The sequence below is a fragment of the Macrobrachium nipponense genome, chromosome 46, assembly GCF_015104395.2.
Source record: "Macrobrachium nipponense isolate FS-2020 chromosome 46, ASM1510439v2, whole genome shotgun sequence".
Classification (NCBI taxonomy): Eukaryota; Metazoa; Arthropoda; class Malacostraca; order Decapoda; family Palaemonidae; genus Macrobrachium; species Macrobrachium nipponense.
This window is the reverse complement of record NC_061106.1, coordinates 29,048,671-29,074,729: the sequence shown is the minus strand read 5'-3', so window position 1 is coordinate 29,074,729 and position 26,059 is coordinate 29,048,671. Positions and strand designations below refer to the sequence as shown.

Below are 26,059 nucleotides of genomic sequence, written 5' to 3'. Positions count from 1 at the left end.
GCTAGTATTCATCGTCTTCGGTATTGCGAGAATTTTAAACAGAGATATCTATTCGACTCTCATCTTTCTGTTTACCGCACGGTAACAGAATTCTGTAATAGTCTCTTGCTGCATCGTATCCCGATAATGCGAATGATTTTTGCGGAATCTGAGTTTGTCCTCAAAATATCTTGTATTCGTAGGGTGTACAATTGTTCATTGTTCACCCCGGCCCGGATTAGCAGATGATTGAAAGACATCGCCTACTCCCACACCTGCCAGCTCTACTTCCAAACGTTCAGCCATGAGAAGCAGTTCTTCAAGCGGCTCTCCCCTGTGTTTCATTACTGAAGAACGCCCCGCTTTCATTGCACAACGGACAGCAATGAAATGGCGGTTAGCGTTTTCAGTCATTTGTAAGCACAGTTAGAATCTTGAGATTCCTTCTCTCGATTCAGCTGGAAGACGTAGGTTGCATTCATTACCTACCTTCGTCTTCAACGTCACATAGTGTTGTTTTCTCCTTAAGCTGAGATTCAACGTCTATGAGATTTTCTTGCCATCAGGGACCTCGGTCTTTTGAAGGCAATTGACTTTCGCCTTTTGAGCTTATGCATTAAGAGAATCATCGCCGCGCCGTCCGCATCGGGTGACTAACAAATATTTTATTTGTTTGGTCTCTCAGCATAACTCTTTAAAGGGCGAAGGTCACGTGACTTACCCGGATGCTTGGACAACTTGCCTCTACTGATTCCGAACCAGTCGTCGGCAAGCTGTCAGAGCGCCCGAGTCAGTTACGAACTATGCTGTGGACTTAGTTCGTTGTTCCAGAGCAATCATTACTTCGTCTTAATAGCTTGTCAGTATGAGTACTGTACATAACCAAGTCGAGAAGAGGGATAGGTCATACGACTATTCCCTTCTTTTCGTCTTAGGTAACTGCATGACTTCTCTTGAGAAGTCAAGCACAAAGGGATGGGGATTTGTGACGCTCGATTTCGTACCGATCTTCGTAGCGAAGACTCAGAACCCTTCGGTAACTGACGATTGGTTCGAGTCCTTCACAATACCCTCCCTAATGGACTTCACCGCCTCCGATACGAAGGCTATGCTGCTTTGTCCTGTGAAGGTGCGACGGAGCTGTCTGAAGAAACTCGACACCCAGGATGAGTGTGGACGCCTCTTCATCATTCTCTCGCGTTTTGTTTCCGCAAGAACTTCTCCGTGGCGCAGGTAATAGAAGGCAGGCGCCTGGTCCAACCGACCGCATGCACCTCCTTCTACCTTCAGGATATTGCCCACAGTTCCTTGGATCTTTTTTCCTTGGGAACCGTGGTGGTTGCTCAACACGTTGTGTAGTTAACCCAGACCCTCGCAGGCTGAACAGCATCGAGTCCTGGTGTGACCGTAAGAATGGATGAGGAATGAGAGTGTGACTGGCTCCTCTTCCATCTTTTTCTTCCCATCTACCTTTGGGTAGAGGGACACGGTCGTCACCCTGCTGGGTAAGGACGAGATGCAGGTGAGCTACTCAATAGAGCACCATCCTATCCCTTTCAGTAGGGATAGAGTAAATATCCACCACTTCCTCCAACAAGGGGTGGGGGGAGGAAGTGGATGCCAAATTGAGACAAACCCATCATTTTATGATTGTCTCTTGCAAACAGGAACAAGTTCTTGCTTGCTGGTACGAAGAGATACGACTTGCCTCTCTCTTAGTACTTGGCCCAGAGGTCTGACCATTGATCCTGCGGTGGCACACCCGATCAATCGGACAGAGGTTTTGGATCCCTCCCTTGCTCTTACGACCAGGGAGGCACTCCAGGGTTGGACGAACACCAGTCTGTTCACCAAAAAGACTCAGATTCCTCCCACCAAGAAGTGAGTCTTCCTATTGTTAAAGGACCGAGGGTTTGTATTACGTATCGGAACAAATGACAATTTTGTCGAAAATTGCATTTTTCCTAACTATACAAACCTGAGGTCCTTTACATATAGTCCCACCTCATGCCACCCCTCACTCTGCAACTTTTTTGTCATGGCCTAAAGCACAAGTGATTCTTCACCCCCGCGCGACGGATCGGACGAAGCAGTTAACTACCGTTCTCCCCTTGTTCGAAGCTTACGACCGTCCCAGCTGCCGCTAGTTACCTTCCTATTGTTAAAGGACCTCAGGTTTGTATAGTTAGGAAAAATGCAATTTTCGACAAATTGTCATTTTATTTAGCGAGGGAGATTCTGCTGTGGGCAGATGCGAGACGGATAAGGATCCTGACGAGATTTATCGCAGGAGTCCAGAACGTTCAGAGCAGACCTTCTCAGCCGACAGGATCAGATCCTGCCGACGGAATGGACGTTGCACCAGGACGTCTGTCGAGAGCTCTGGAGACTGTGGGGGCGTCCGTTAGTCGACCTATTTGGGACGAGAACGAAGAGGTTGCCTCTTTATTGCTCCCCTGTGCTGGATCCGGGAGCAGTCGCTATAGACCGCTCTGCTCTGGACTGGACGAACCTGGACTTGTATGCCGTCCCGCCATTCAAGATCATGGGGGAAGTAGTAAGGAAGTTCGCGTCATCGGAGGGGACGAGTTGACCCTGATCGCCCCGATGTGGCCCGCGAAGGAATGGTTCACGGAGGCAATGTCCTTCATCATAGACTTTCCGAGGACGTTGCCCTGGAGGAAAGATCTACTCAGACAGCCCCACTTCGCAAGATATCACCGAACCTCTCCGCTCTGGGTCTGACGGCGTTCAGACTATCGAAAAGTTGGCCAGAGCGAGAGGTTTTTCTAAAGCAGCTGCGAAGGCGATCGCCAACGCTAGGAGGACTTCCTCGAGAGCTGTTTTACCCAGTCGAATGGGCTTCCTTCAGGCATGGTGTAGAAAGGAGGGAATTTCCTCTTCCACTACCTCTGTGAGCCAGATAGCCGATTTCCTGCTATTTTTAAGAAATGTGCAGAAGCTGGCTGTCCCGACCATCAAGGGATATAAGAGTATGCTGTCAGCAGTCTTCCGACACAGAGGCCTAGACCTGTCTGACAACAGAGATCTTCACGATCTCCTGAGATCATTTGAGACGTCCAAGATACCTCAGGCGAGGCCTCCTTCTTGGAACTTAGATTTAGTCCTTAGACTGTTGATGTCGAGTCCTTTCGAACCTCTCCATGAAGCGTCTCTTAGGAACTTGACGAAGAAGGCTCTTTTCCTAACTGCTCTGGCGACGGCGAAAGAGTTAGCGAAATCCAAGCCATTGTAAAGCGAGTGGGCTTCAAAAGGTGACCAATGCGGTCTGCTCTTTGAGTCCCACTTTCTTAGCAAAGAATGAAAACCCAAAACCCGTCTAACCCTTGGCCAAGGAGCTTTGAATTAAGGGTATGACAAGCCTTGTGGGCCAAGAACCTGAGAGAGCCCTGTGCCCTGTCAGGGCTCTAAAGTTTTATGTCCACAAAGGACTAAGGGTACGAGGTCCCTCGATAATCTGTGGTGTTCGGTTAAACGGCCCGATATACCATTATCCAAGAATGCTTTGGCGTTCTTCTGAGGGACGTCATTAAAGAGGCTCATTCGTCTTACCAGAAGACCGATTTGAGCCTCTTGCGAGTGAAAGCTCACGAGGTCAGAGCTGTCGCAACCTCGCTTGCCTTCCAAAGGAACATGTCGATCAAGGACATCCTTGACGCCACCTTTTGGAGGAGCAATTCAGTATTCGCCTCACACTACTTAGAGATGTGAGAACGATATACGAGGACTGTTGTTCTCTTGGGCCATACGTTTCTGCAGACACAGTCTTGGGGGCTGAAGGTAGCTCTCCCTATCCCTTAGTTAGGTTTAGGTTAGTTTTTAGTTGTTGTGTTTTTTGGTTGTGGTGAGTCTTTGGTGAAGACCTCCCATCTCTTAGCTTAGCTAAGTTCATTGGTGGGGGTCTTGGATAGTTGGTCAGGTGGTGGTCAGTTGCTTCGTTGCCCTCATTTGTATGGCTCTATGCTCTTGTCACATTGAGGTCACGTCCCCGTTGACAGAGCATCCAGAGCGCACCAGCACTAGGTCTCCACCTGGCTGGCAACTCTGATTAAGCACAAGCAGGCCTTAAGTGACAGTAATCCACGAGTCTACTTTGCTAACAGGTGAGGAACCAAGGTGTACATCATCTACTTAATATAAGTTTCCTACAAATCCTATTCTGTCTCTTCCCACCATCCGAAGGTGGGATTCAGCTATATATATATATCTGTCAGGTAAGTTTCATGAACAAAATGTTATTGTTATAATACAATTAAGTTTGTTCATACTTACCTGGCAGATATATATAATTAAGTGCCCACCCACCTCCCCTCAGGAGACAGTGGCACTGATAAAAATATGAATAGAAAATGGGAATGGTTCCTGATATCCACCTCCCAGCGGTGGGAATGGGTACTACCACCTGGCCGCCCACTGCGTGTGCCGCGAGTTTTGAAATTCTGTCGGACTTCGGAGAATACAGCTATATATATATCTGCCAGGTAAGTATGAACAAACTTAATTGTATTATAACAATAACATTTTTTTATAGCTGACTGGTATATATTTATTTTTAAATGATGTTCCTACAGCCATTCCTTTCCCTGTCCGTACAGTAATGGGGTTTCACTAGTGTTACTTTGGTAGAACTTCCAATCTTCCTTCACCTTGTTTCTTGTGATGTAGTGCGATATGTAGATGATGGTTGTTTCTTTGTTGATGATCTTGACATGTATTTTTTTTTTTCACAAGTTGAAGGTCAGATATTGATCTCAGATTTTATGTAGAATATTGACTCATTAGTATATTGCTGGCCTATGACATTGCTTCTGTACATTATTATCTTTTCATTATGATCTTGAGCACAAAATAAAATTCTGTTACTGGAGGGAGAAGTAGACAACTTTTAGGACAATTGTTTTTAATTCTTATTAATTTTACTTTGTAGGCTGAAATATTAAATGATTTTATTTTCCAAAACAGGATGCATGCAATCCCAGCGGTATGTATGGTGTAGAAAGAGAGACAGATCTGGAAGAGGCTGTTGGGAGCATACACAACTCGGAGCCCACAACTCGCAACACAAATGATTCAGATTTTTCTACTTTTGATATTGTTAAAGCAACGCAAGTAAGTATTGTTTTGTGTTTTATTTTATTTTAATTTACTGTATAAGTTATGGTAATAAATAATCAAAATCTGATTAGTGTTCATGAAGACTTAATAAATTTTGCAAAAATTATTAGTACAGCTAAGAATTCAGTTTTAATAATAACAAGCTCAGATTTTTAATGCTATTATCATGAATTAGTATCTTGTTACAATTAAAGAAGAATTACTTAAGCTGTAGTTTGCTTCTTACATAATGTATTTTATTAGGCAGTTATACCTACCAGTTACCAGACCACTTCTGAGTATCCTGCATTGCAAGGATTAGTCAGTTGTTGTATTCATTAATTTTGATGGTCATCATGTTAAATAAACAGTTCAGTAATTTTTTTAGAGGTCATGTGTCCTCACTATATCACTTTTTTCAAATTATTTAGGGGAAGGTACTATGTCTTTTTTTATCAATAGAACAAAAGAATGATTTTAAAATAAAAAATTTTATTTCAGTATGGAGCAATAGAGCGATGTAAGGAGTTGATTGAAGGTGGATATGATATCAATAAAAGAGACAGTGAAAATGTAACCCTACTTCATTGGGCAGCAATAAACAATCGACGGGATATCGTTAGGTAACGTTGCCATACAGAATTTATTTCTCTTATTGAATTATCACATTGAAGGAGTTATGTATTGTATCATATTATTACTGTAATAATATAATGGTAGTATTGATGAGTTCATTTTAAGGATTTTTACACACACTTCCACTCCTTGCATCTCATTCAGTGACATTTTGTTAAACTTTGTCAAAGTTGAGAGTTTACCTTTACAGCAGCACATAAGTTTTGTGTGTTTGTCTTTTTTTATTACTAGGTGCTTATTTTATTTCCCTTTATAAATACTGTATAGTATCTTTTTCCCCTCATACTACATCAATTTTGTCTTCATTGTATAGAAGTTATAGTATGTAATTAAAGTACAGGGAGCCCATCTTTACCGTCGGTATCGGTCAGCGGCATTTCAGTTTTACGGCACTTGTTAAATAGATTCCTAACTGGGTTTTACCCTCCGTAGGGTTTATGGCGCTGTTGTCTGGTTATTGATGGAGGAAACATTAACAGTCTGAAAACTACCATGCAGACCATAGTAAATGATTAAGGAAATGAAATTCCACATTTTCATTCAAAGTTATTACATATTAAGGCAAAATATCTGGCCGTGACAATGTCTAAAGCATCGTTAACAAGTTTGGGGAACCATAAGGTGGATTGTGGTGCCCATAGACTTGAATTTTGGTTGGGGGCGGTTTTCGGTTAGCGTCAGGCCCCCAGGTACGGAACCCCTGCCATTAACTGCTAAGGATAAGAGAAAGTGCCCTCTTATCCCGAGTCCATTTATACTCTGTCACATGTTGTAATGTTTATTGTTACAACACAATACCTGGCCACAAGACCAGCTAAAAGAGAATTCTTTGACATTTGTCTGGTTACCATGGAGCTCTGGTTAGACCATGGAAAGGTAACTCCTTCAGGTTTCAACAGTGACTACCGAAAATAGGTTTTTCCTATGTCAAGTCCAGTTTTACTCACATGGATTCTTTTGCATTTTTCCCATAAATACATGTTTGTATTTTTGAAATTTCTTATGCACACAGTATAATTGAATAATATTTAGTAATGTTTAGGTGTGTACTATGATATTCACTGTTAACTATGAACTGTGCTCTAGTAAGAAATTCATTCATATGGAAAGTGAACCAAATTTCAAGAAATGTGGTCAGTATACTTGCTTCATATTATTCGTGAGCATATCATTGGAAATGAAATGTCTTTATAGTCCTTATGAATAGGAGAAATAATGTTGGTTACACAACCCCTATGAGAAATTATATATGATAGTGTATGTGGGGCTTCTGTGGCTCCCATAAAGAGTTGAAAGGCCATACCTACTTTGATGAAAAAAAATTTAGGAAGGAACCACAAGAACACATTAGTGGTTGAATTTCACAGAGTCCTGTTGTGTGAAGACGCTTTGGAGATGATAATTTGTACAGAAAAGATGCTACTCATTGTCAAGTAGAAACTTGACAGTGAACATAGTTTAATTACAAATTCATTCTTACTAGAGGACAAGACTTCTTTATAGAGTACATTTTAAGTGAATAGGCTTCCTTAGTATCTTAAGACTTGTGCCAGCTGCAAATAGCCAGTGTTAAAATTTGCAAGCTGAGCATGTGAATGCAAGAAAGAATCCATATGGTTAAAATAATGAAAAATCCCTGTAAGAATCATGAACGGTAAATTCATGTGGAGTTCCTGTAGCCTCAGCATGAAATAAATAAAATAGTGCTAAAGGGGACACATTTCACGGAGCGACACGGCTGAGCCCAGAAATATGGTTTATCATTAAAGATGTGATAATTAAAAATGGTTTGTTGTTTATTATGAAGAAGGGGACATTTTGAAAAATCTACCTCATGAAGGATAAGGTCAGTTTAGTATGGCAGGCCAAAGTAAATTCTCAGACACAGCCTTGGCAGGATAAGGGTACTGTCATTTTTGCTTAATGACTAGTTTATTCAGCAAGCTAGACTTTGGAACCAGACTTCATTATGAAATGAAGAGTGCTGTAGTTCTTATTGTTTGTAGTGTTTTGAAAGCAAAATATCTGGGTTTTTTTTATTGTATCAAAATAATTCAGTACAACCTAAAAGATTTTTTTTATGTAGTTTTTCCAAGAATCACTTTTTTTTTAACTTGGACATCATAAAAGCTGCTGCTCTCGATTTTAACTTGCCATAGTTAAGGTAAAAACACCATTTAGCACAAGATCCAGTACCATATGTAAGACATGAATTTGCATTGTAATTATGTAGGTCCCAATTGTTTTAAGAAATTTTTCAGTTTTAAAGATGCTGTATATTTAATTATAATTCTCTTTTAACCAATCAGGTACTATGTCAGTAAAGGAGCAGTTGTGGATGCAGTTGGTGGTGAGCTTATGTCCACTCCAATGCATTGGGCAACGAGGTTTGTATACTAAACATTTTAGTGTAGATGTGTTTCATAATTTTTTTATATTTTTTATTAAAAAATTTATTTTATATTTATTCCTAATTCTTACCTTTGTCACCCTAATTCACAGACAGGGTCACCTTGGAATGGTAGTATTATTAATGAAGTATGGCGCAGATCCCTCATTACGTGATGGTGAAGGATGTTCATGCATACATCTAGCAGCTCAATTTGGTCACACAGCCATTGTTGCATACCTGGTTGCCAGAGGGGCTAATGTTAATCTAATGGATAAGAATGGCATGACCCCACTTATGTGGAGTGCTTACAGAGTTACCAGGTAAGTTCAGTATATTATAAAGTAAAGTTTAACAAGACCATTTGATCACTATATAGTGAACTAAATTTCAGTGATATTGGAACTTTAGACTCGTTTTTATTTATGGTTTTCATTATCAACGTTTCCTTGAAACAAATGACTTTGTTTTGCTGAAGGAAGTATAATGTTAATTTTTGTATTTATAATCCATTTCACCATTTGCTAAAAGTATTCTGTCAATTGTTTGCAGCCTCGATCCAACAAGATTACTCCTAACATTTGGTGCCAGCACTTCCATGGCTGATCGTCTTCATGGCAATACTGCTTTGCATTGGGCAGTTATAGCAAAAAATCATATGGCTGTTAGTGTGTTAGTTAACCATGGAGCCAATGCCGATATAGCTAACGCTCAGGTAAGGCTTTCATGCATGTACCGATAAAATTTGCTAGCCTCAAAAGATTAGATTATTTGTTCAATTCATATTTTCATACAATCAACTTACCTGTCAGATATATACATAGCTAAGACTCCGTCGTTCCCCGACAGAAAATTCAATTTCGCGGCACACGCTGCAGGTAGGTCAGGTGATCTACCGTCCTGCCCTGGGTGGCAGGATTAGGAACCATTCCTGTTTTCTATCATATTTTTTCTGTCGCTTGGAATGTAAACAACGTTTGCAGTTCCTCCTGACTTGATTTTTGGATTTCATCGCCATCGATCTTCTGGGCTATCTTTTGGCAGGGCGAGGGAGTACTGGATCTTTGGTTCGGCATACGCAGATAATTCTTTTTGTTTTTGAAACTTTGGCTTCGAAAATTTCGAAGAATTTGTTTACGTGTAAACTACCGAACTTTTCGGTAGACAATCACACAGTTTGCAAGAAGGAAAATTTTAATATTATTCATAATAACGTGTAGTAAATGTTAGAATTGATTGAGCTAACTTCCTTCTTGACGATGTAAGGAAGAATAGTTACGCTTCCTTTAAAAGTTTATATAGCTCTCGTACTAACGAGCAGTTAGAGCATTAACATTACTAGTAGTGTGGTATCCTCATCTCCTTCTTACTTCACAGAATCTTCAAATTCATATTGCAATTTGAAGACAAAGGAATGTAGCTCAAAATACGAGCTATTGAAAGGTAAGAAGTGTTTTTACTGTTAGTGCAGTGGAGGGTGCGTTCTGTTCGGCTCTGTTTCGCTCCCAGGCCTAGACCTCTTCCAAGCTCACATACCCCAGAGGAGAAGGAAAGTCGAAAGCCTTACGGAGGTTATCGGAGAATCCTCCACCGATCAGGGCGTCCCCACTTCGGCAGGTCAATCTGTCGGAACGTCCCAGACTGCCAAGTTCGCCATTGGAAAGGCGTCCTAATTAGTAGAGGGGTGCGTTCGATCGGCTCTGTCTCGCTCTCAGGCCTAGACCTCTTCCAAACTCACAAGCCCAGAGGAGAAGAAAGTCGAAAGCCTTACGGAGGTTATGGAGAATCCCACCGATCGGGCGTTCCCTCGGCAGGATCTGTAAAACGTCCCAGACTGCCAGGGATAGCCATTGCAAAGGCAGCCTTTAAAAAGTGCGTCTGTTCTTCCGTTTCTTCATCTTACATCCGAAAAGACGAAGAATGTACATGTTAGAAGTTCGGACGATCTGGCTCGTTCTCTGAATAAGAGAACACTGACTCACTGAGCGAGAGGCTGAGAGCCAGCCAGCAAGCTAGCGCGAGCCACGTTCCAACAGCCAGCAGCGAGCCGCGTTCCAACAGACTAGCGCGAGCCGCGTTCCAAACAGACTAGCGCGAGCCTCGTTCATACAGATAAACCGCGAGCCGCGTTCCAGCAACTGAGTGCGAGCCGCGTTTCCAGAACTTTTTCTTGGCGCAAGGCGCCTTCAAAGAGAAAACAGACGGCTTAACTAAGGAGCCTTATAGTAGAATGGCAATAAGAAGGATGCTTCCAATTGAACGTTTTTCTGCAAGAGGCTCGTATAACAAGACTAGAGGCGCTCGGATCTATTAAGGCGCACGGGACCTTCCACGCAAGCGGAACGTTCCAAGAGCGAGTCTCCTTTCTAGCGTGCGGAACATTCCAGGCGCGCGGAACTATCCAGACGCTAGGCGCTAGGCGCAAGGATCCAGACGCCAGGCGTCAGAAGATTTCAAAAATCTTCATTAGAGAGAGAGGTCAGTCGCGAGACTCCTCTTTGAATTTTTAACTTGAACAACTTTCCCCTGGCAAAGGTGCAAGATGTCGCACAGGCGGCCGTTGCTTTTGTCAGAAGGATTCTGATATTAAGAGAAGCCCCTTTTCATTATTCAGAAGACTCCTTTGTTAGGCAGTTCCTCTCAATGCGGACTCTCTCCTTCATCCATGCTCTTCCCTCGTTTTTGAGGAGCAAGAGCTTTGGGAGTTTTTCTTAATAAGATCTCATCGATGTTTGGGTATGATGGCGGATAGAAAATATCTACTTCCTTCCGTAAAACCCTAGTGATGAACAGGAATTCTGTCTCCTTCCGCGATTTATGAAGAAATCACGAAGATTTAAAGAGTTCCTTGATTAACTTCGTTCCTTAAGGATATATATGTATGTATATGTATATATATATATGTGTATATATATATATATATATATATATATATATATATATATATATATATATATATATATATATATATATATATATATATATATATATATATATATATATATATGTGTGTACTCTTTCTATCGTTCTATTAACAAAAAGAACGAAGATAGTAGAAGGTAGTAGAGTTTCTGCTGTATGAGAATACGATACGGTCAACTTCATAACAACATACCGTAGTTACTTCTTTTCTGTGCAACTCAATTACAAGTATCCTTCTACGTCTCTCCTAGGAAGGACTACGCTAAAGGGATTGTTAAGACTACACCTACTTAGCTTCTAGATTATCGAAGTCTTGTTTCGCTTAAATATGCTTTAATAAGAACTTCCTGAAGTTCGATAATAAATTTTATTAATTCCTTTATTAATTGGGAGTAGCTGGCAACTCTGGAAGAGTAAGCGGGGACTGCTTTCGCTGAGAGCCTGAGACCAACGCAGTACGCCTATGCCAGTTACTGTCAGTACCATGTAGGTGTCAGTCATGAGCGGTCGGGCGAATCTCTCTCTCCTGCGGGATGGAATAACTTTCCGTATCCTCTCCCTACAATCGCGGTCTTAACCTCGGATTGAGGGGATAGTTAAGCTAACATAAATAAATATTGTATGCCTTTTGCTAAGAAGCTTTCAATAAGAGAAGATAGTACAACCTTTCAATGCGTTTACCGTAAGTAACATTATTAAAGGATTCTAATCGCAGGCAGAACATTATATTATGTAATGCTCTCAGGCTTACGAAAGCATAGCTTATTAGAGTACCTGCTCAGAAGAAAAAGATGGATGAGTCGGATGGGAAACATTCTCTTTGGGGCAGAACTGTTTGTTCCCTGAATGGACTATACTACGTGTATAAAGTTTTTTCCTACTAAGAACGGAATTAAAACATGTGAAAGGATGTCGGGTACCATAAAGGCACAGGTGTTCTGGCACATAAACTAAAAAAGAAATTAGAAGAAAGCGCCAGTCTGGCGCAACGCGCCAGAAGTACCAACCTAGCGCAATGCTCCAGAAGCGCCAGCCTGGCGCAAAATTTTTGCGCTAGAAGCGCAGCCTGGCGCGCAGTGAGCCAAGAGCACCATCCAAGATTTTCTCGTTTTAGCGAGTTATTAACTAGGAGTCCAGTAGACTCTCGGACACCAAGCTCGGTAACGGCAAGATTCGTTCCTGATTTCGTTACCCATTTAATCACTTAGGCCAGTTCCACGACACTCTCATATCGCATAGAGCATCGAGAATCTCTTTTTTCGCTCCTATTCGCGTTAACAAAGAGATCCTTCTCGATCGACGATAATAACTGTTAACCATGTTTAACATTTATTGGAAAGAGTTGTGAGAAGACGAACAGGCTTCCTATAGACTGCTTCCTTTCCTACTTCTCCCCCGATTGAAGATGACGTGGGAAAAGCTTCAAGTAAGATTATCTTGCCAGTACAAGAGGCAACTGGCCTCTTTGGTGGGAGTGTTAGCGCCTCGTAGGAAGGACGTTGCGCTTCCAATCAAGAAGTCTCGTCCTCTCTCCCCTGCGAAGCGAGAGGCGTCATGCAGACGTGAAGCTTCCAAACATATCGCAGAGGCTTCGGTTTTCGAGAGCGAGATCGGGAGAATCTTGCGGAAGACACGTAACGCCAGAGAGACGTGAGACGTCGTCAAGACATGAATAGTCATTTAAAGCTGCTTTTAGACGCGAGGCTCCAACCAAAATTTTGGCGCCAGTTAGGACGCCTTTTGAGAGCGAAGCGTCTTCCAGGCGCGAGGCGTCATCCAGACGTCAGCAGCCACACAAACGGGAGGCGTCAGCCAGGACGCTTGGCTGACTAGAAGCGTCATCCAGCGGGAAGCGTCATCCATTTATGGAGAGAAGCCTGGGCTGTTGGCGCCTTCCAGGACTATTAAAGCGGGAAGAGGAAGGAATATCATTCCCTTAGCTCTCCTAGTTAGGAGTTTGTCTCCTCCAGAGGAAAGACGTACTGATTAGCAGCGGAGACTCATCTAGACCCCGAGTTAGAAGTAAACTCGAGGAGGAGTATCAAGGAAGAGAAGGACTCGTCGAACTATAATGTTTTGACAGCCTTGCTTCTAGAGGAGTATGGAGACAACTTGACTCCTGCCTCTCCTCCTTCTCCGCGCTCTCTTTTCTCGAGTGCAAAGACGAAGAATCTTCGTTTTTTCTTAGAATTAATTGCCGCCCGCCATTTTCGATGAAGAGGGCTCTTCAGTCTTTAGACTCTTGGATGAAGTTGAAGAAGGAGTTAGTTAGAACGGTCTTCTGCATGCCTCCAGCGAGACTAGCTGGTAAAAGAGGCATTTGATATCAGACGGGAGAGAATATGGGTATTTCTCTTCCGTCTACGTCAGAAGCGGACTTTTCGACCTTAGTTGACGCTTCACGTAGACAAGGTTTGAACTCTGCCCGTATAACTTGGGGCATTTCAGAACTGGACCATCTCCTCAAGGGACTCTTTCAGGTATTGGAAGTTTTCAACTTCTTAGATTGGTCCCCTTGGGTGATGTCCAAGAAAGCCCTTGATTCTGAAGGACTCGAACCAGAAGTCCTTCTGTGTATTTTGTCTTGTATAGACAAAGCGGTTCAGGATGGCTCGGTTGGAGATCTCCTCTTTGTTTGGAGCAGGTCTTCTTAAAAAGAGGACAGTATATAGTGTCTTTTTTAACCAAAGCGGTCTCCCACGCTCAGAGGGCAGCGCTTCTGTACTCGCTTTGTCTGACTTTTTGTTCCCTTTCTCAGTAGTGAAAGGACATTTCTCGGTCATTAACTGAGAAGGCGACTCAAGACCTTCTGACACAGTCGTAAGGAAGAAGAAACCTGCAGACAGCCCCAAGAACACTGTCATTGTCTGATGAGGAGAAAGACCGGGCCTACAACCTGACACAGATGTGCTAGATGCGAACATATAGGACGAGATAAGAGTGTCCGATGTGGACATTGCCAGACATCCTCGAGACTCTACCAAGCTCGCAAAGCTCCGGCAAGTGGGGAGGAGCCACCCAGGCGCGAGGCGCCAGGCAGGAGCGAGGCGCCAGGCAGGCGCGAGGTACCAGCCAGCGGCGAAGCTCCAGGCAGGCGCAAAGGCGCCACTCCAACCGGCGCGAGACGCCAGCCAGGCGAGAAGCTCCAGGCAGGCGCAAGGCGGCGCCAGGCACAGGCAACAAAGCGCCAACCGGCGCGAGACAGGCCAGCCAGCCGGCGCGAGGCGCCAGGCAGGCACAAAGCGCCAACCTGGCGCGAGACGCCAGCCAGGCGCGAGGTGCCAGCCAGCCGCGAAGCTCCAGGCAGGCGCAAGGCGCCACTCCAAACCAGGAGCTAGACGCCAGCCAGGCGCAAAGCTCCAGGCAGGCGCGAGGCGCCAGGCAAGCCGCGAGCCAGCCAGCCAAGGCGCAAAAGCCAGGCTCTAGGCGCGAATCTCCAGCTAAAGACTGCGAAGCGTCATCCAGATGCGAGGCGCCAGTCAAGCGAAAGGTACCAGACAAGCGCTAGGCGCCCAACCAAGAGCGAAGCACCAGCCAGGCGCGAGGTTCCTGCCAGGCTTCAGGCTTCAGTCGGGTGAGATCCATTTCAAGAAAGCCCTGGTCTTCTTTGAAACATGGAGATCTCCTAAGCACTTCATTAGTGACTTGATTCCTTCAAACAGCTGAGAATTAAAAGCGCAGGAAGTGCGCGCTTTTGCAAATATTTGTTCTTTACATAACAATATGTCATATAAGACATATTAGCTGTGTTGTACGGTAGAGGCAACTCTGTGTTGACTTCTCATTACACAAAGGATGTCAAGTTAACCTACGAGAGATCCTTCTCTTTTGGTTTTATACGTTTCTGCGGATACGTTACTGGGATAAGGAGCCGACACTGATCCTTAACTTTGAGTTAAAGTTTTTTAACTTAGTGAAATTATTGGGGTTTTTGAAAGGAGTGTGGGGGGAGGGGATAACTCTTTCCAATTTGAGCGCGAACCCTCGTGTTAGGATCAGGTGATCGGGATCGGTGTTGCGCTCCTTCATAAGGTGTATTGTCATATAAGTGGATCAGCACCCATTGACAAAGTCCTTTCAGGCTCTGCCGAGTAAGTGGATAAGACCCCTTCGGCAGACCCACAAGAACTCTCGGCCATAGATCACATATCTCGCTAAAGTTTCTTGAGGTGATGCAGACTACTGGGCAAACACCCACGAAGTCTACCACCTATCAGGTAGGAACCAAGGTTTTATTTATACCTACAACATATGTTGTTTACCTGTCTATTCCATATAGTAGCTGTCTCTTACCCTCCACCGAAGGGTGCCAATCAGCTATGTATATATCTGACAGGTAAGTTGATTGTATGAAAATGATATTGTTATGATACAATAAAGTTTCATACATACTTACCTGGCAGATATATACGATTAGGGCCCACCCAGCCTCCCCGCAAGGAGACAGGTGGAAGAGAAAAAATATGTTGATAGAAAACAGGAATGGTTCCTAATCCTGCCACCCACCCAGGGCAGGACGGTAGATCACCCTGACCTACCTGCAGCGTGTGCCGCGAAATTTGAATTTCTGTCGGGGACGACGGAGTCTTAGCTATGTATATATCTGCCAGGTAAGTATGTATGAAACTTTATTGTATCATAACAATATCATTTTCTTGCTAATGATGGCTAACTAGTAAATACTACAGTAAAGCAGATCCAGTGGGAGTTCCTCATTCTTTCATTGGCTGGCTACTTTACCTTTTGGTTGATTTTCAAAAAGTGCTACTACCTAGTTTTGCAGATGTTGACTAGTCATCATTATTTAATGTGAGATTTTTTCATTTGTGGGTTGGTTTAAATGTAATTGAAGTTCTCTCCAAAGTTTTCTGTCTTCTGAACTTCTGCCTTAATTTCCATGTGGTCTGTCTTGAGCTGAGGCCACTGTTTTCTGGGCCGTCTTTACTAGTCTTGGTTTTTGCGGATTTCTCTGTGGACCACATCTACCCATTATTCGCAGGAAATTCACGTATTTGCTTTATTTTTCTATGAGAAATATCCATAAATTACTGTATTTTCATATCAACTTCATGATTAAATATTGTTTGTGATAAAACTATTTTAAAAAAAACCAGGTACTATGAGTATTTTTAGAGGTTTTTTCTTGAGTTTGAACTAACAAAATAGGCTGTTTTAAGCATTTTTATAGGGGTTCCAGGTATTCGCGGATTCTAGCTATTAAGAGGGGGGAGGTCTGGTATGTATCCCCCGCAAATTCGGGGGTACACTATAGATACTTTACGATGCTCCCTCTTGTAGAATGCCTTCCACTGCGACACAGGCCAGGGTTAGTAATGGTACAAAAATTAGATTGGCACCTACTGCATGTAGTATGGGGATCTGTAATGGTAGCAGCCAAAAACTTGGATAATGGAAACCCCTGAATGCCCAGGCACATGCATTGACGAGGCCTAGAAGTATTGGATGACTTCATGATAATTAGCAAGACAAACACACTGAAACAAAGAGATCACGGGCAAACAAAGCAACTGGCTTGGGAAGGAGAGCGCAAGCGACTACTCTCCAAGGCGGTCAAAGAAAGACTGATGCGTCATGGGGTTCTATGCCTGGTTGGTGACCAGCTTCCACCTCATATACGTATGAATTGCCAGATGCCACATAATTGTTTTTAACTGATTTCCACCTGGTGCAAGATTATCCTATTATTAAGATCTCAGGTTTGTTAGCTATAAAAATACAAATTTATTAAAAAATTTGTCATTTTTTCAGTGAGAAATATTTTCTAATTATATAGTACTGTATTTTTGTATTTTCATGACTAAATACACTTTTTGGATGAAACTACATATATTAAAACACTCAGTTATAAGATTTTTTTTTTTTTTTTTTTTTTTGTTTTTTTTTTTTTTTTTTTTTTGAGAAGGGGTAAGAAGCAGTTGAACAGAAAGTACAGTGGACCCCCCCGTATTCGCAGACTCACACATTCGCAGATTTCTCTTGGGAACTTTTCCCCGCATTATTTGCAGAAAATTCACATATTCACGGTATTTTTCTATGAGAAATATCCACAAATTCCGTTTTTTTTTTTTTTTTTTTTCCCATCATAAAATGCACTTTTTGTGATAAAACTATGAAAAAACCAAGTATAATCATTTTTAGTGGGTTTTTCTTAAGTTGTAACTAACAAAATAGGATGTTTTCAGTTTTTATAGGGGTTCCAACTTTTCTAACTATTCACGGGGTTGTGGTCTGATACGCATCCCCCGCAAATATGAGGGACCACTGTTACAATAGTTAAGGAAATAACAGGATGCAGACTTGCTGGAAGGTGTAGAAAATAATGGAAAAGGGCATAGAAGGCAACTCAGTCTAGGTGGGGGGATTCAGGCAGAAAATGCAAAAATCAAAAGGCCATGGAAAGAATAAATTTCCCATGTAACCTTGGGAACTGAAATATCTCATTGTTTAGTTAATTTTTTTTTACTCATTTCAATAATAAAACATTGTAAAATTATTGTAAAATAATTATTGTAAAATAATTTAAGATTTCAGTTTGATTTCAGTTTTGTCAGAAATTCCCTGCAAATGGTTTGACAATGTTGTTTTCATAGAATGCAGTATTGGTTATATACTGATACAGTTTTTAAAGTAAAGTATATTGAACTGTTATTGTTTGTTTGTACTTTGAGAAATAACTTTCTTTTTTTTTATTTCTATAGGGAGAATCAGCTTACAGTTTGATAATGAAAAGAAAAACTCAGTGGCTTGATAAAAAAGTTCTAGATAAGTTACAAGAAATGCAGAAGTCAGCGAGAAATATATGTTATCGCATTTCCAATGATAAGGTTAGTATTTTTGATGTGTATATGACATATGTAACATAAACCATATTTCCTGTCACATAAGATGCACCCCAATTTTTCTTCATGTTTTGAAAAAATGAGGATACTTTTTTATTTTTTTTTATTTTTGACCCGCATAGTACTTATCATAAAGGCAGTGAAACCTTTATATTTCAGCATGGTGTGGGGCGTAGCCCTTCCTCAATATGCTATTTATCTGAATCATAGCAATGATGCCTGACTTGATGACTAGGCCAGGCCTGTGTTAACATTTATGTTTGTTAATGTAATTTAAAGCCTAATAAGATTCTTAGCAATACAGTATTATTATTCTTTTGGTATGGTAAACAAAAACCCATATTTGCATCATCAGAATACATCACAAGTACTGGAACTTATGTAATTCTGTGAATATTGTCTGAGAAGTCTTGGCCAGAATATAGTGCATTTGATTTTATATAAAGATAGAGTATAAAAGGACTGAGGGCAAGAGGGCTCTTTCCCTTGCCTACAGCATATACCCAGTTTTCCTTCACTCTTCTCACACAAGTGAGGCAGCAGTGTACATACCAGCCAACATCTCCATTACTCGTGTCTCATGAATCACTCACACATTCCTGCCAAAATATTTTCAAAATTGTAGTGGTGTGTAGACAAAACGTTGCAGTTACTTCCTAAGTACCTAGTCTTAAGACCCGGTAAAAAGTTTGTTAGGCATAATTGTCCAATTCTACCAGCCGGGACATCTGTCAAGATAAAACTTGGACCACTTTATCAAGGTGAAAGAGACATAACAAGTCCTTATTATTATTCCCTTCCACTCCTTCTCAGTGTTACAAATTCAAAGTCGTCCCTGTGTGAGAATCTTGAAGAAATTAGCAGCAATGGTTGTCCCAGAACCCACTTAGACAATTGGCTAATCAAGGGAGTTACCAAAGAAGAGATTGTTAGTCAACAGACTCAAGTCAAAAGGTTCCATGATAAACGTGAATAGATCCCACCTCACACCAGCTGGCACCAGAAGATTGATCCTATTGTTAAGACCTCAGCATTATTAGCTATGAAAAATACATATTGATTAGAAATATGTCATTTTGTGTGGTAGGGACTTAGTTGGGATATCCTTCCTGTTGTCTTCTTAGCCAGGCTCAAACCAGAATAGGAAAGAATGTGCACGAGTTCTCTACCCAATCTGGGTTCTCCTGTAATTAGGTAGTTGGGTAGATAATACACTTTTTGACCTGGAAGGGAGCTCTGCAAAACAAGTCTAACTGATTCCTGTCCATGTGGGTAGTAATACACACAGATGCCTCCTTGACAGACTTGAGGGGGGGGGGGGGGGGCCGGGGGGGGCATCAAGTTGCAGAAAGATATTCACCTGTTTTAAGGAGATGTCACTTCAATTTTTTGGAGCTGATGGCTATCTTCCTGCCTCTCAGAAAACTGGAGCCTCCAAAATTTTGTTGGTTTCTGACACTGTGACAGTGGTCACTTGTATTAAGAGGTTGTGTTCTCACTCGGCTCCCTCTCAGTGTCCCAAATTGCCCAAAGAGTCATTGCTTCTTACTGCAACAATGGGCAAGAAAATTGGCCCTAATACTACTGTTTGCTGTTGCATCCCATGGCCTTCATGTGTGAATTTTTAAAGTCTAGTCTACTATGGAGATTACTCATCTTACATTGCTAGGTACCCGGTGCAAAAGCTACAGACTTTATCCAGCAATAATAGTCTGTATGGAAAGTGTGGTTGGATTATCCCCTCACCGAGAGCTGGTTGAGCCATGTTTGAAAGAATTTTACATGTCTAATTTATGAGTTTGAGGACAAGTACCTTGCTGCTATTACAGTTATCATGCAAGGCTGTTTTAACAAAGCCTTTGCATTATGGGTGTGGCATTGATTCAAATTTAGAAGTTTTTAATTCCCTTCTCTGCTCCTTTGCATTGCAACAGACCAACTCATGTAAGGCTCAACATCACCAGATCCCAGAATATGGTTTCTTGACCCCCAGTCATCTTGATTCCTAATGCAACTACAACTCGGTGCTCCAGAAGGTGGTTGGCATCCTGACTTTTTCAGATTGGGACAATATTTCATCACCCACACACCTAGCTGTCACTATTGTCTTCTGGCTACTCGTTCCTGGCCAAAAATTAGGACCCTTTGAAGAAGAAATCCCTTAGTCTTCTATGGGAACTCATAATTACTGATAAGACATTATGCTTGGGTTGAGCACGCCAAGTTTACCTAGATGTTGTGCCAAACGTCCCAGATGGTCCTTTTTCTTACACTAATTGTATATCACAAACAAGCCACTTTCTCTGCATGGGGTAAGAATTCTCCTAGTGCCTTTAATTAGAAAGGCAGAACCTCACCCTGACCCCCTTTCTGGTTCACAGGATGTTTGGGGGTAGTATCCTTGGTTTTTGTTGGAGACATTACTTGCAAAGTCTCCAAGTTTACAAGGAAGTCATCAGGGGCAGTGACTTGAATACTGCTGCCTTGACATCGAATGAATTCGAGTACACTTTTAGCTAGTAGGTTGTATGGTAAATCCTGGCTCCTTAGGCACTTTAGTGGAAAGCAAACCGCCTTCTTGCTGCTGTGGTAACTCAGATATTGCTGGGAGAGTGCACAATAATCTTATATCCGTCTGGCATAATTAGGTAAGTCACTTTAGAAACATATAGAATAACATATTTAGGTTCTTGTCTTTTGTTATCCTTCATTGTTAAAACCCTAATGGGTATTCTAAATAACCGAAGGTAATTAATAACTTAAGTGACATAACCATGGGCCATTTTTATGTTTGGGTCTTTTGGATTTTTTATCATGACCCATGCCTTTTTTTCACCTGTCAGTACTATTTTTGTATGGTTCTTTGAGAAAGAACAGTGGCTCTGCTATAAAAAAAAACAGGTTTTGGCAAACGAAAAAGCTATTTTTGGTAGTCTCCGTGAGTCTTCAACTCACTCACTTTCCTTGACAAAAAGGCATCGGAATCCGTAGTGAGTTTTTTCTTTCACAGAGCTGAAGGGTAATGGACATTTGGCTGACTCGTGCACTGTTGTCACACCTGTCTGAGAAGGATGAAGGGAAAACTTGGTAATTGCTACTGTATAGTACTCACAGCAGCTATTATAAAAAAAATTTTTCTTCATCAAGACCAGTTTTTTCTGACTTTTTAGAAAAAATAACATTTAAAATACAATTTTATACATTCAACTTCCCTGGCAGATATATACTTAGCTATAGACTCCGTCGTCCCCGACAGAAATTCGAATTTCGCGGCACACGCTACAGGTAGGTCAGGTGATCTACCGCCACTGCCGCTGGGTGGCAGAACTAGGAACCATCCCATTTTCTAAGACAGATTTGCTCTGTCGCGGGTAGCCATAACATCGTTGTTGTTACCTCCTGACTTGGATTTCGTTTTTCATCGCCGTTGATCTTCTGGGCTGTCTTTTGCAGGGAAGTACTGGGTCTTCGGTTCGGCATACGCTTTTATTAACTTTTTAATGAATTTCGCTTTGAAATTTCGAAGAAAATACTAATTGAAACTACCGAAATTATTGGTAGACACTCACATAGTTTGCAATAAAGGGATTTATTAATATTTATTCATTATTACATGTAATAAAGGTTACAATTTTATTGAGGAAAACTCTAATTTCCTACTTTAGGAAGTCAGAAAAGCATATAACTAGATACGCTTACTTTATAAGCTTTAATAGCGTTTGTGCTAACGAGCAGTTAGAGTATTAGCAGTACTAGTAGTGGTTGCATCCTCATCACCTTCTTACTCCACATAAACTACAAATTTATATATGCAAATTTGAAGATAATGGATGTAGCTCAAAAGCGAGCTCTAAAAAGGTAAGAAGTGAATATAGTGTTCACCATTGAAGTGGAGGGTGCGTCTGATTGGCTCTGTCTCACTCCCAGACCTAGACCTCTTCCAAGCTCCCAGGCCCAGAGGAGAAGGAATGTCGACAGTCGTACGGAGGTTACGGAGAATCCCCACCGATCAGGCGTCCCCTCGGCAGACTCTGTAGAACTTCCCAGACTGCCAAGTTCGCCATTGGAAAGGCGTCCTAAAATAGTGGAGGGTGCGTTCGATCGGCTCTGTCTCGCTCCCAGACCTAGACCTCTTCCAAGCTCCCAGGCCCAGAGGAGAAGGAATGTCGACAGTTGTACGGAGGTTACGGAGAATCCCCACCGGTCAGCCGTCCCCTCGGCAGAATCTGTAGCGTCCCAGACTGCCAAGGATCGCCATTGGAAGAGCATCCTAAAAGAGTGCTTTTCGTCTTCCGATTCGTCTCCTCGAAGAAGTGGATGGAATTCCGACGAACTGTCGCGTCCGATCAAGAGGAGTTGGAAAGCTCCGACGTTGGACTCGAGCCCGGAACGTTTCCCGGACGATTCTCCCTACGAGAGGAAAAGAGACCAAGAGGACAATATCCCGATCTACGCTTTCCAGAGCGCATTCTCCTATTCATGGCAAAGAAAAGGAAGAAACCGCAACGGACTTCCTACTTAAAATGCAGGAACAAATTTCCTCTTTAGTAGGAGTATTGAGAAAAGACCTTCCGAGGAGAAAGGACGATTTTCTTCCTGTTAAGAGATCTTGTCCTACGGGCGTTCCGGACTCCAGAGTTGTCTCCTCTACTCCTCGTACGAGTAGAGAGAGGAATAAAGAAAAAAGGACGAAAACTCATAGGATTGAGACGCAACATACGGACAATGACGAAGAGTGTCTAACTCGGACAGGAAAAAGTGTTCTAAGCGCCATTCGCCAGACGCGGACAGCCCGGACAGGCGGATATGTCCTATGCGGACAACTATGTCCAAGGGACTCGTGCCGATTGCGGACAACCTTGACAAGGCGGACAGCCTGGATTGGACAAAACGTCGTGCGCAGGCAACTCCGTCCGGGCGACAGACGCCAGAAGCGGACAAGACGGACAGGCAGAAGTGTCGTACTGGAATGACACCAGCCAAGCGCCAAGTTCCATAGGTGGACAGCTCGGACAGACGACAGTGACACAGTCCGAGACGGACAGATACGTCCAAGCGCATTGAACAAACCAGACTTTCGGCAACGGTTAAGCACCAAGCGCCAAGATCTACCTCAAAAGAATTCATACGGAGAAATCAACCAGGAAGCGTCTCTATGATTTGGACCAGGAGCGGATTTCTCCGGACAGAGATGAAAGGTGCCGCACAGGCGGCCGTCGTCCTGTTCACGATATGTCCGTTTCTGGTGGAAATCTGCCGCAAGCACAGCTGTCTCCTGAGAAGAATGCAATATATCGCACAGGCGGCTGTCATTCTTGTCAGGAGGACTTAGATGATGATGGAGTTTTTTCTCAGGATCGTTTGCAAATTAAACAAGATTCGTACGAGCTCTCGTTCATTGATTAGAGGCTCTTCCAAATAATAGAGGCATAGAATACGGCCTTATATCCAAGAGAATAAAAATTTGAGGGATTCTCTTCGATCCTAGAGTTTTCATTGCGATCTCTTTCGACTAATACTAATTCGTGTTTATTGACGAAAAGAACGAAGAGGGCAAGATTTCCTTTCTCTCTCTGAATCGGAGAGGAAAGAATGTAGTAGCAAGACTTGCTGTATACGACTACTGAATGACAAGTCATATACCCATACCAGAGTTGCCTTTGTGGTTCGCTACGGAATTATCTATATCCTTGCAGGTTTTTTCCTGGTAAGGACTTCGCTTAAAAGGTTTGTTACGACAATAACTACTCAGCTTCGGTATTTAACAAAGGTTTTGGCTTAAATTTGCATTATTAAGAGCTTCCTTAGGCTCGAGAATAATTTTATTATATTTCTTCATTTAATGAAGTAACTGGCAACTCATGATGAATGCAGTCAGGCAGCGAGCGAGACTGCCGGGCTGTCATTCTAAGGCTGATACAGTACCATCCGGTTCTCGGTCATGAGTGGTAGGTTACATCTCTCTCTCCAATGGGATCGAATGGTTAACCGTATATCCCCCCTACAATCATGGACTTAGTCTCGAATGGAGGAGATAGTTAAACTAACACAAATAAAATATTGTCTGCCTTTTGCTAAGAAGCTTTCAATAAGAAAAATATTATAACCTTTCAATGCTGTTTACCGTAGGTAACATTATTAGAGGATTCTAACGCAGTAGAACATTATATTATATAATGCTCTCATGCTTACGAAAGCATGGCTTATTAGAATACATGCTTAGTGAGATGGATGTAGTAGAGAATTCACTTTAAGACTACGGTATAGTCAAGTCTTTCGAGAAACGCACACAACCTTTTTAGAATCGGATATTGCGCAAGAGAAGATGGATGAGTGGGATGGGAAACATTCTCTTCGTAGCAGAAATGGTTTCCCTGAATGGACTATACTTCGTATATAAGAGTTTTTTCCTACTAAGAACGGAATTAACATGTGAAAGGAGGTCGGGTACCATAAAGGCACAGATGTTCTGACACATAACATAAAGAGAATTAGAAGAAAGCGCCAGCCTGGCGCAAAGCGCTAGAAGCGCCAACCTGGCGCAATGCTCCAGAAGCGCCAGCCTGGCGCAATGGGCCAAGAGCACCATCCAAGATATTTTCTCGTTTTAGCGAGTTATTAACCTAAGAATCCAGTAGCCTCTCGGACAGCGGGCTCGGTAACGGCAAGAATCGTTCCTGATTTCGTTACCCTTTTTATCACTTGGGCCAATTCCACGACACTCTCATATCGCAAAGAGCATCGAGAATCTCTTTTTTCGCTCCTGTTCGCGTTAAAAAAGAGAACCTATTTGGAAAACAGATAGGGAACGTAACGATCCTTAAGAGGTTCGATGCAAGATTTTGCATGTCCGTGAGAACCTTCTCGATCGACGATAACTGTTAACGTATGTCTAACATTTATTGGAAAGAGTTGTGAGAACCTGCGGAAAGTCTTCTTCATAGATCTCTTAGCAAGGTAGAAGACGAACAGGCTTCTTATAGAATGCTTCCTTTTCCTCGAACCAAGAGAGGTAGCATATACGCCATCTTTATTTTATAGAAAGGGGAATATACCTTTTAGTCTTTTTTTTTTTTTTGTTTTTTTTTTCCCCCTACAATATAAATATAAATTCTTTACAGAATTTAAGATAAAGGGCGTCAAGAAAGAGAGGATAATACTTTATGCCTCATTTTGGCCTCAGAGAGGTTGGATTCACAGAGGTCACGTTCTTCTCACAGCATGTTTTTGGAAGTCTTTTCCAAGAGAGTCTGGATATTCTATCAGCATCTATTATTAAATGGACTTTAACAACCTCTCCACTCTGAGTCTGTCTGCATGCAGACTGACCAGAAGTGGACATAAATGAGAGGATTTTTCAAGGTAGATGACAATAGTCATGGCCTAGACATAGAATTGCTGCAGATCGTGCTAGAGGGAATGAGGAAACTGTCCTCTTCCGATACCTCTGTGAACCACATAGCGGTTTTTCCTTCCCTTTCAGAGGGAAGAATCACCTTTGTATATATCTGCTATCAAAGAACGCAGTAAAAGGCTACACTCTGTCTCTACAAAGGGAATTGGAGATAGCAGAGGATTAAGATCTTCGGGATCTTATACGATATATACCTCAATATGACAAGAGTAGGATATCATGTACTTCTAATGGGATTTTTTTTTTTTTTGTGGCCACAGATTCCATGTTCCGACAAGATGGAACTGCTCCTCATCAAACTTCTTTGAGAAATTTTTATGAGGGAATTCTTTGTTTCTCTGGGTCCTAAACGACCAAGAAGACAAGTGAATTTTTTGAGCATTGGAATCTCGCATCAGATTCTATGAAGACTAGACAATGGGTTCTTGCCAGCATAGTATGTCAGGCAAAAGAACTGAAACCCCCTTTCTGATTCAATGTTTTCAGATAGAGGTTTCGTTGTCCAGCAGAGTAATTTACGTTTTCATCTACAGTAGAATGGTTCAAACGTTTGCCTACAGAGTCTTTGGTATGCGATGACGGCTCGAAATGCTTCCCAGAAGGTGTTCAGAGGGATACAATAAAGAGCTAGAAATCAGGAGTACTCCCAATTTCAGCTCGGAGTCGCCTTCGACTTCCAGGCTTCTTCCCTTTCTTCGGGCAAGGATAGGGAAGATTCTGCAACGAGACACCCCTTCAACATGT

At 42.3% G+C, this 26,059-nt stretch overlaps 2 protein-coding genes and 1 pseudogene across 2 annotated transcripts in view; 2 read left to right on the top strand and 1 right to left on the bottom strand.

Annotated features, from left to right (window-relative positions):
- LOC135214842 (cingulin-like) overlaps window positions 1-26,059 on the top strand; it is a 478,670-nt gene that overhangs the window by 209,735 nt on the left and 242,876 nt on the right. The gene's annotated exons all lie outside the window — the stretch shown is intronic.
- The window catches only part of LOC135214843 (palmitoyltransferase ZDHHC17-like), a 208,078-nt pseudogene that overhangs the window by 75,682 nt on the left and 106,337 nt on the right, over window positions 1-26,059 (bottom strand).
- Window positions 4,963-26,059, top strand: part of LOC135214522 (palmitoyltransferase ZDHHC17-like) — a gene marked incomplete at its 5' end in the record, with an annotated part of 64,929 nt that continues 43,832 nt past the window's right edge. The window contains 6 exon segments of the mRNA XM_064248895.1: window positions 4,963-5,109; window positions 5,596-5,717; window positions 8,040-8,117; window positions 8,233-8,442; window positions 8,672-8,834; window positions 17,761-17,886. Coding sequence (XP_064104965.1) covers window positions 4,963-5,109; window positions 5,596-5,717; window positions 8,040-8,117; window positions 8,233-8,442; window positions 8,672-8,834; window positions 17,761-17,886 — 846 coding nt within the window.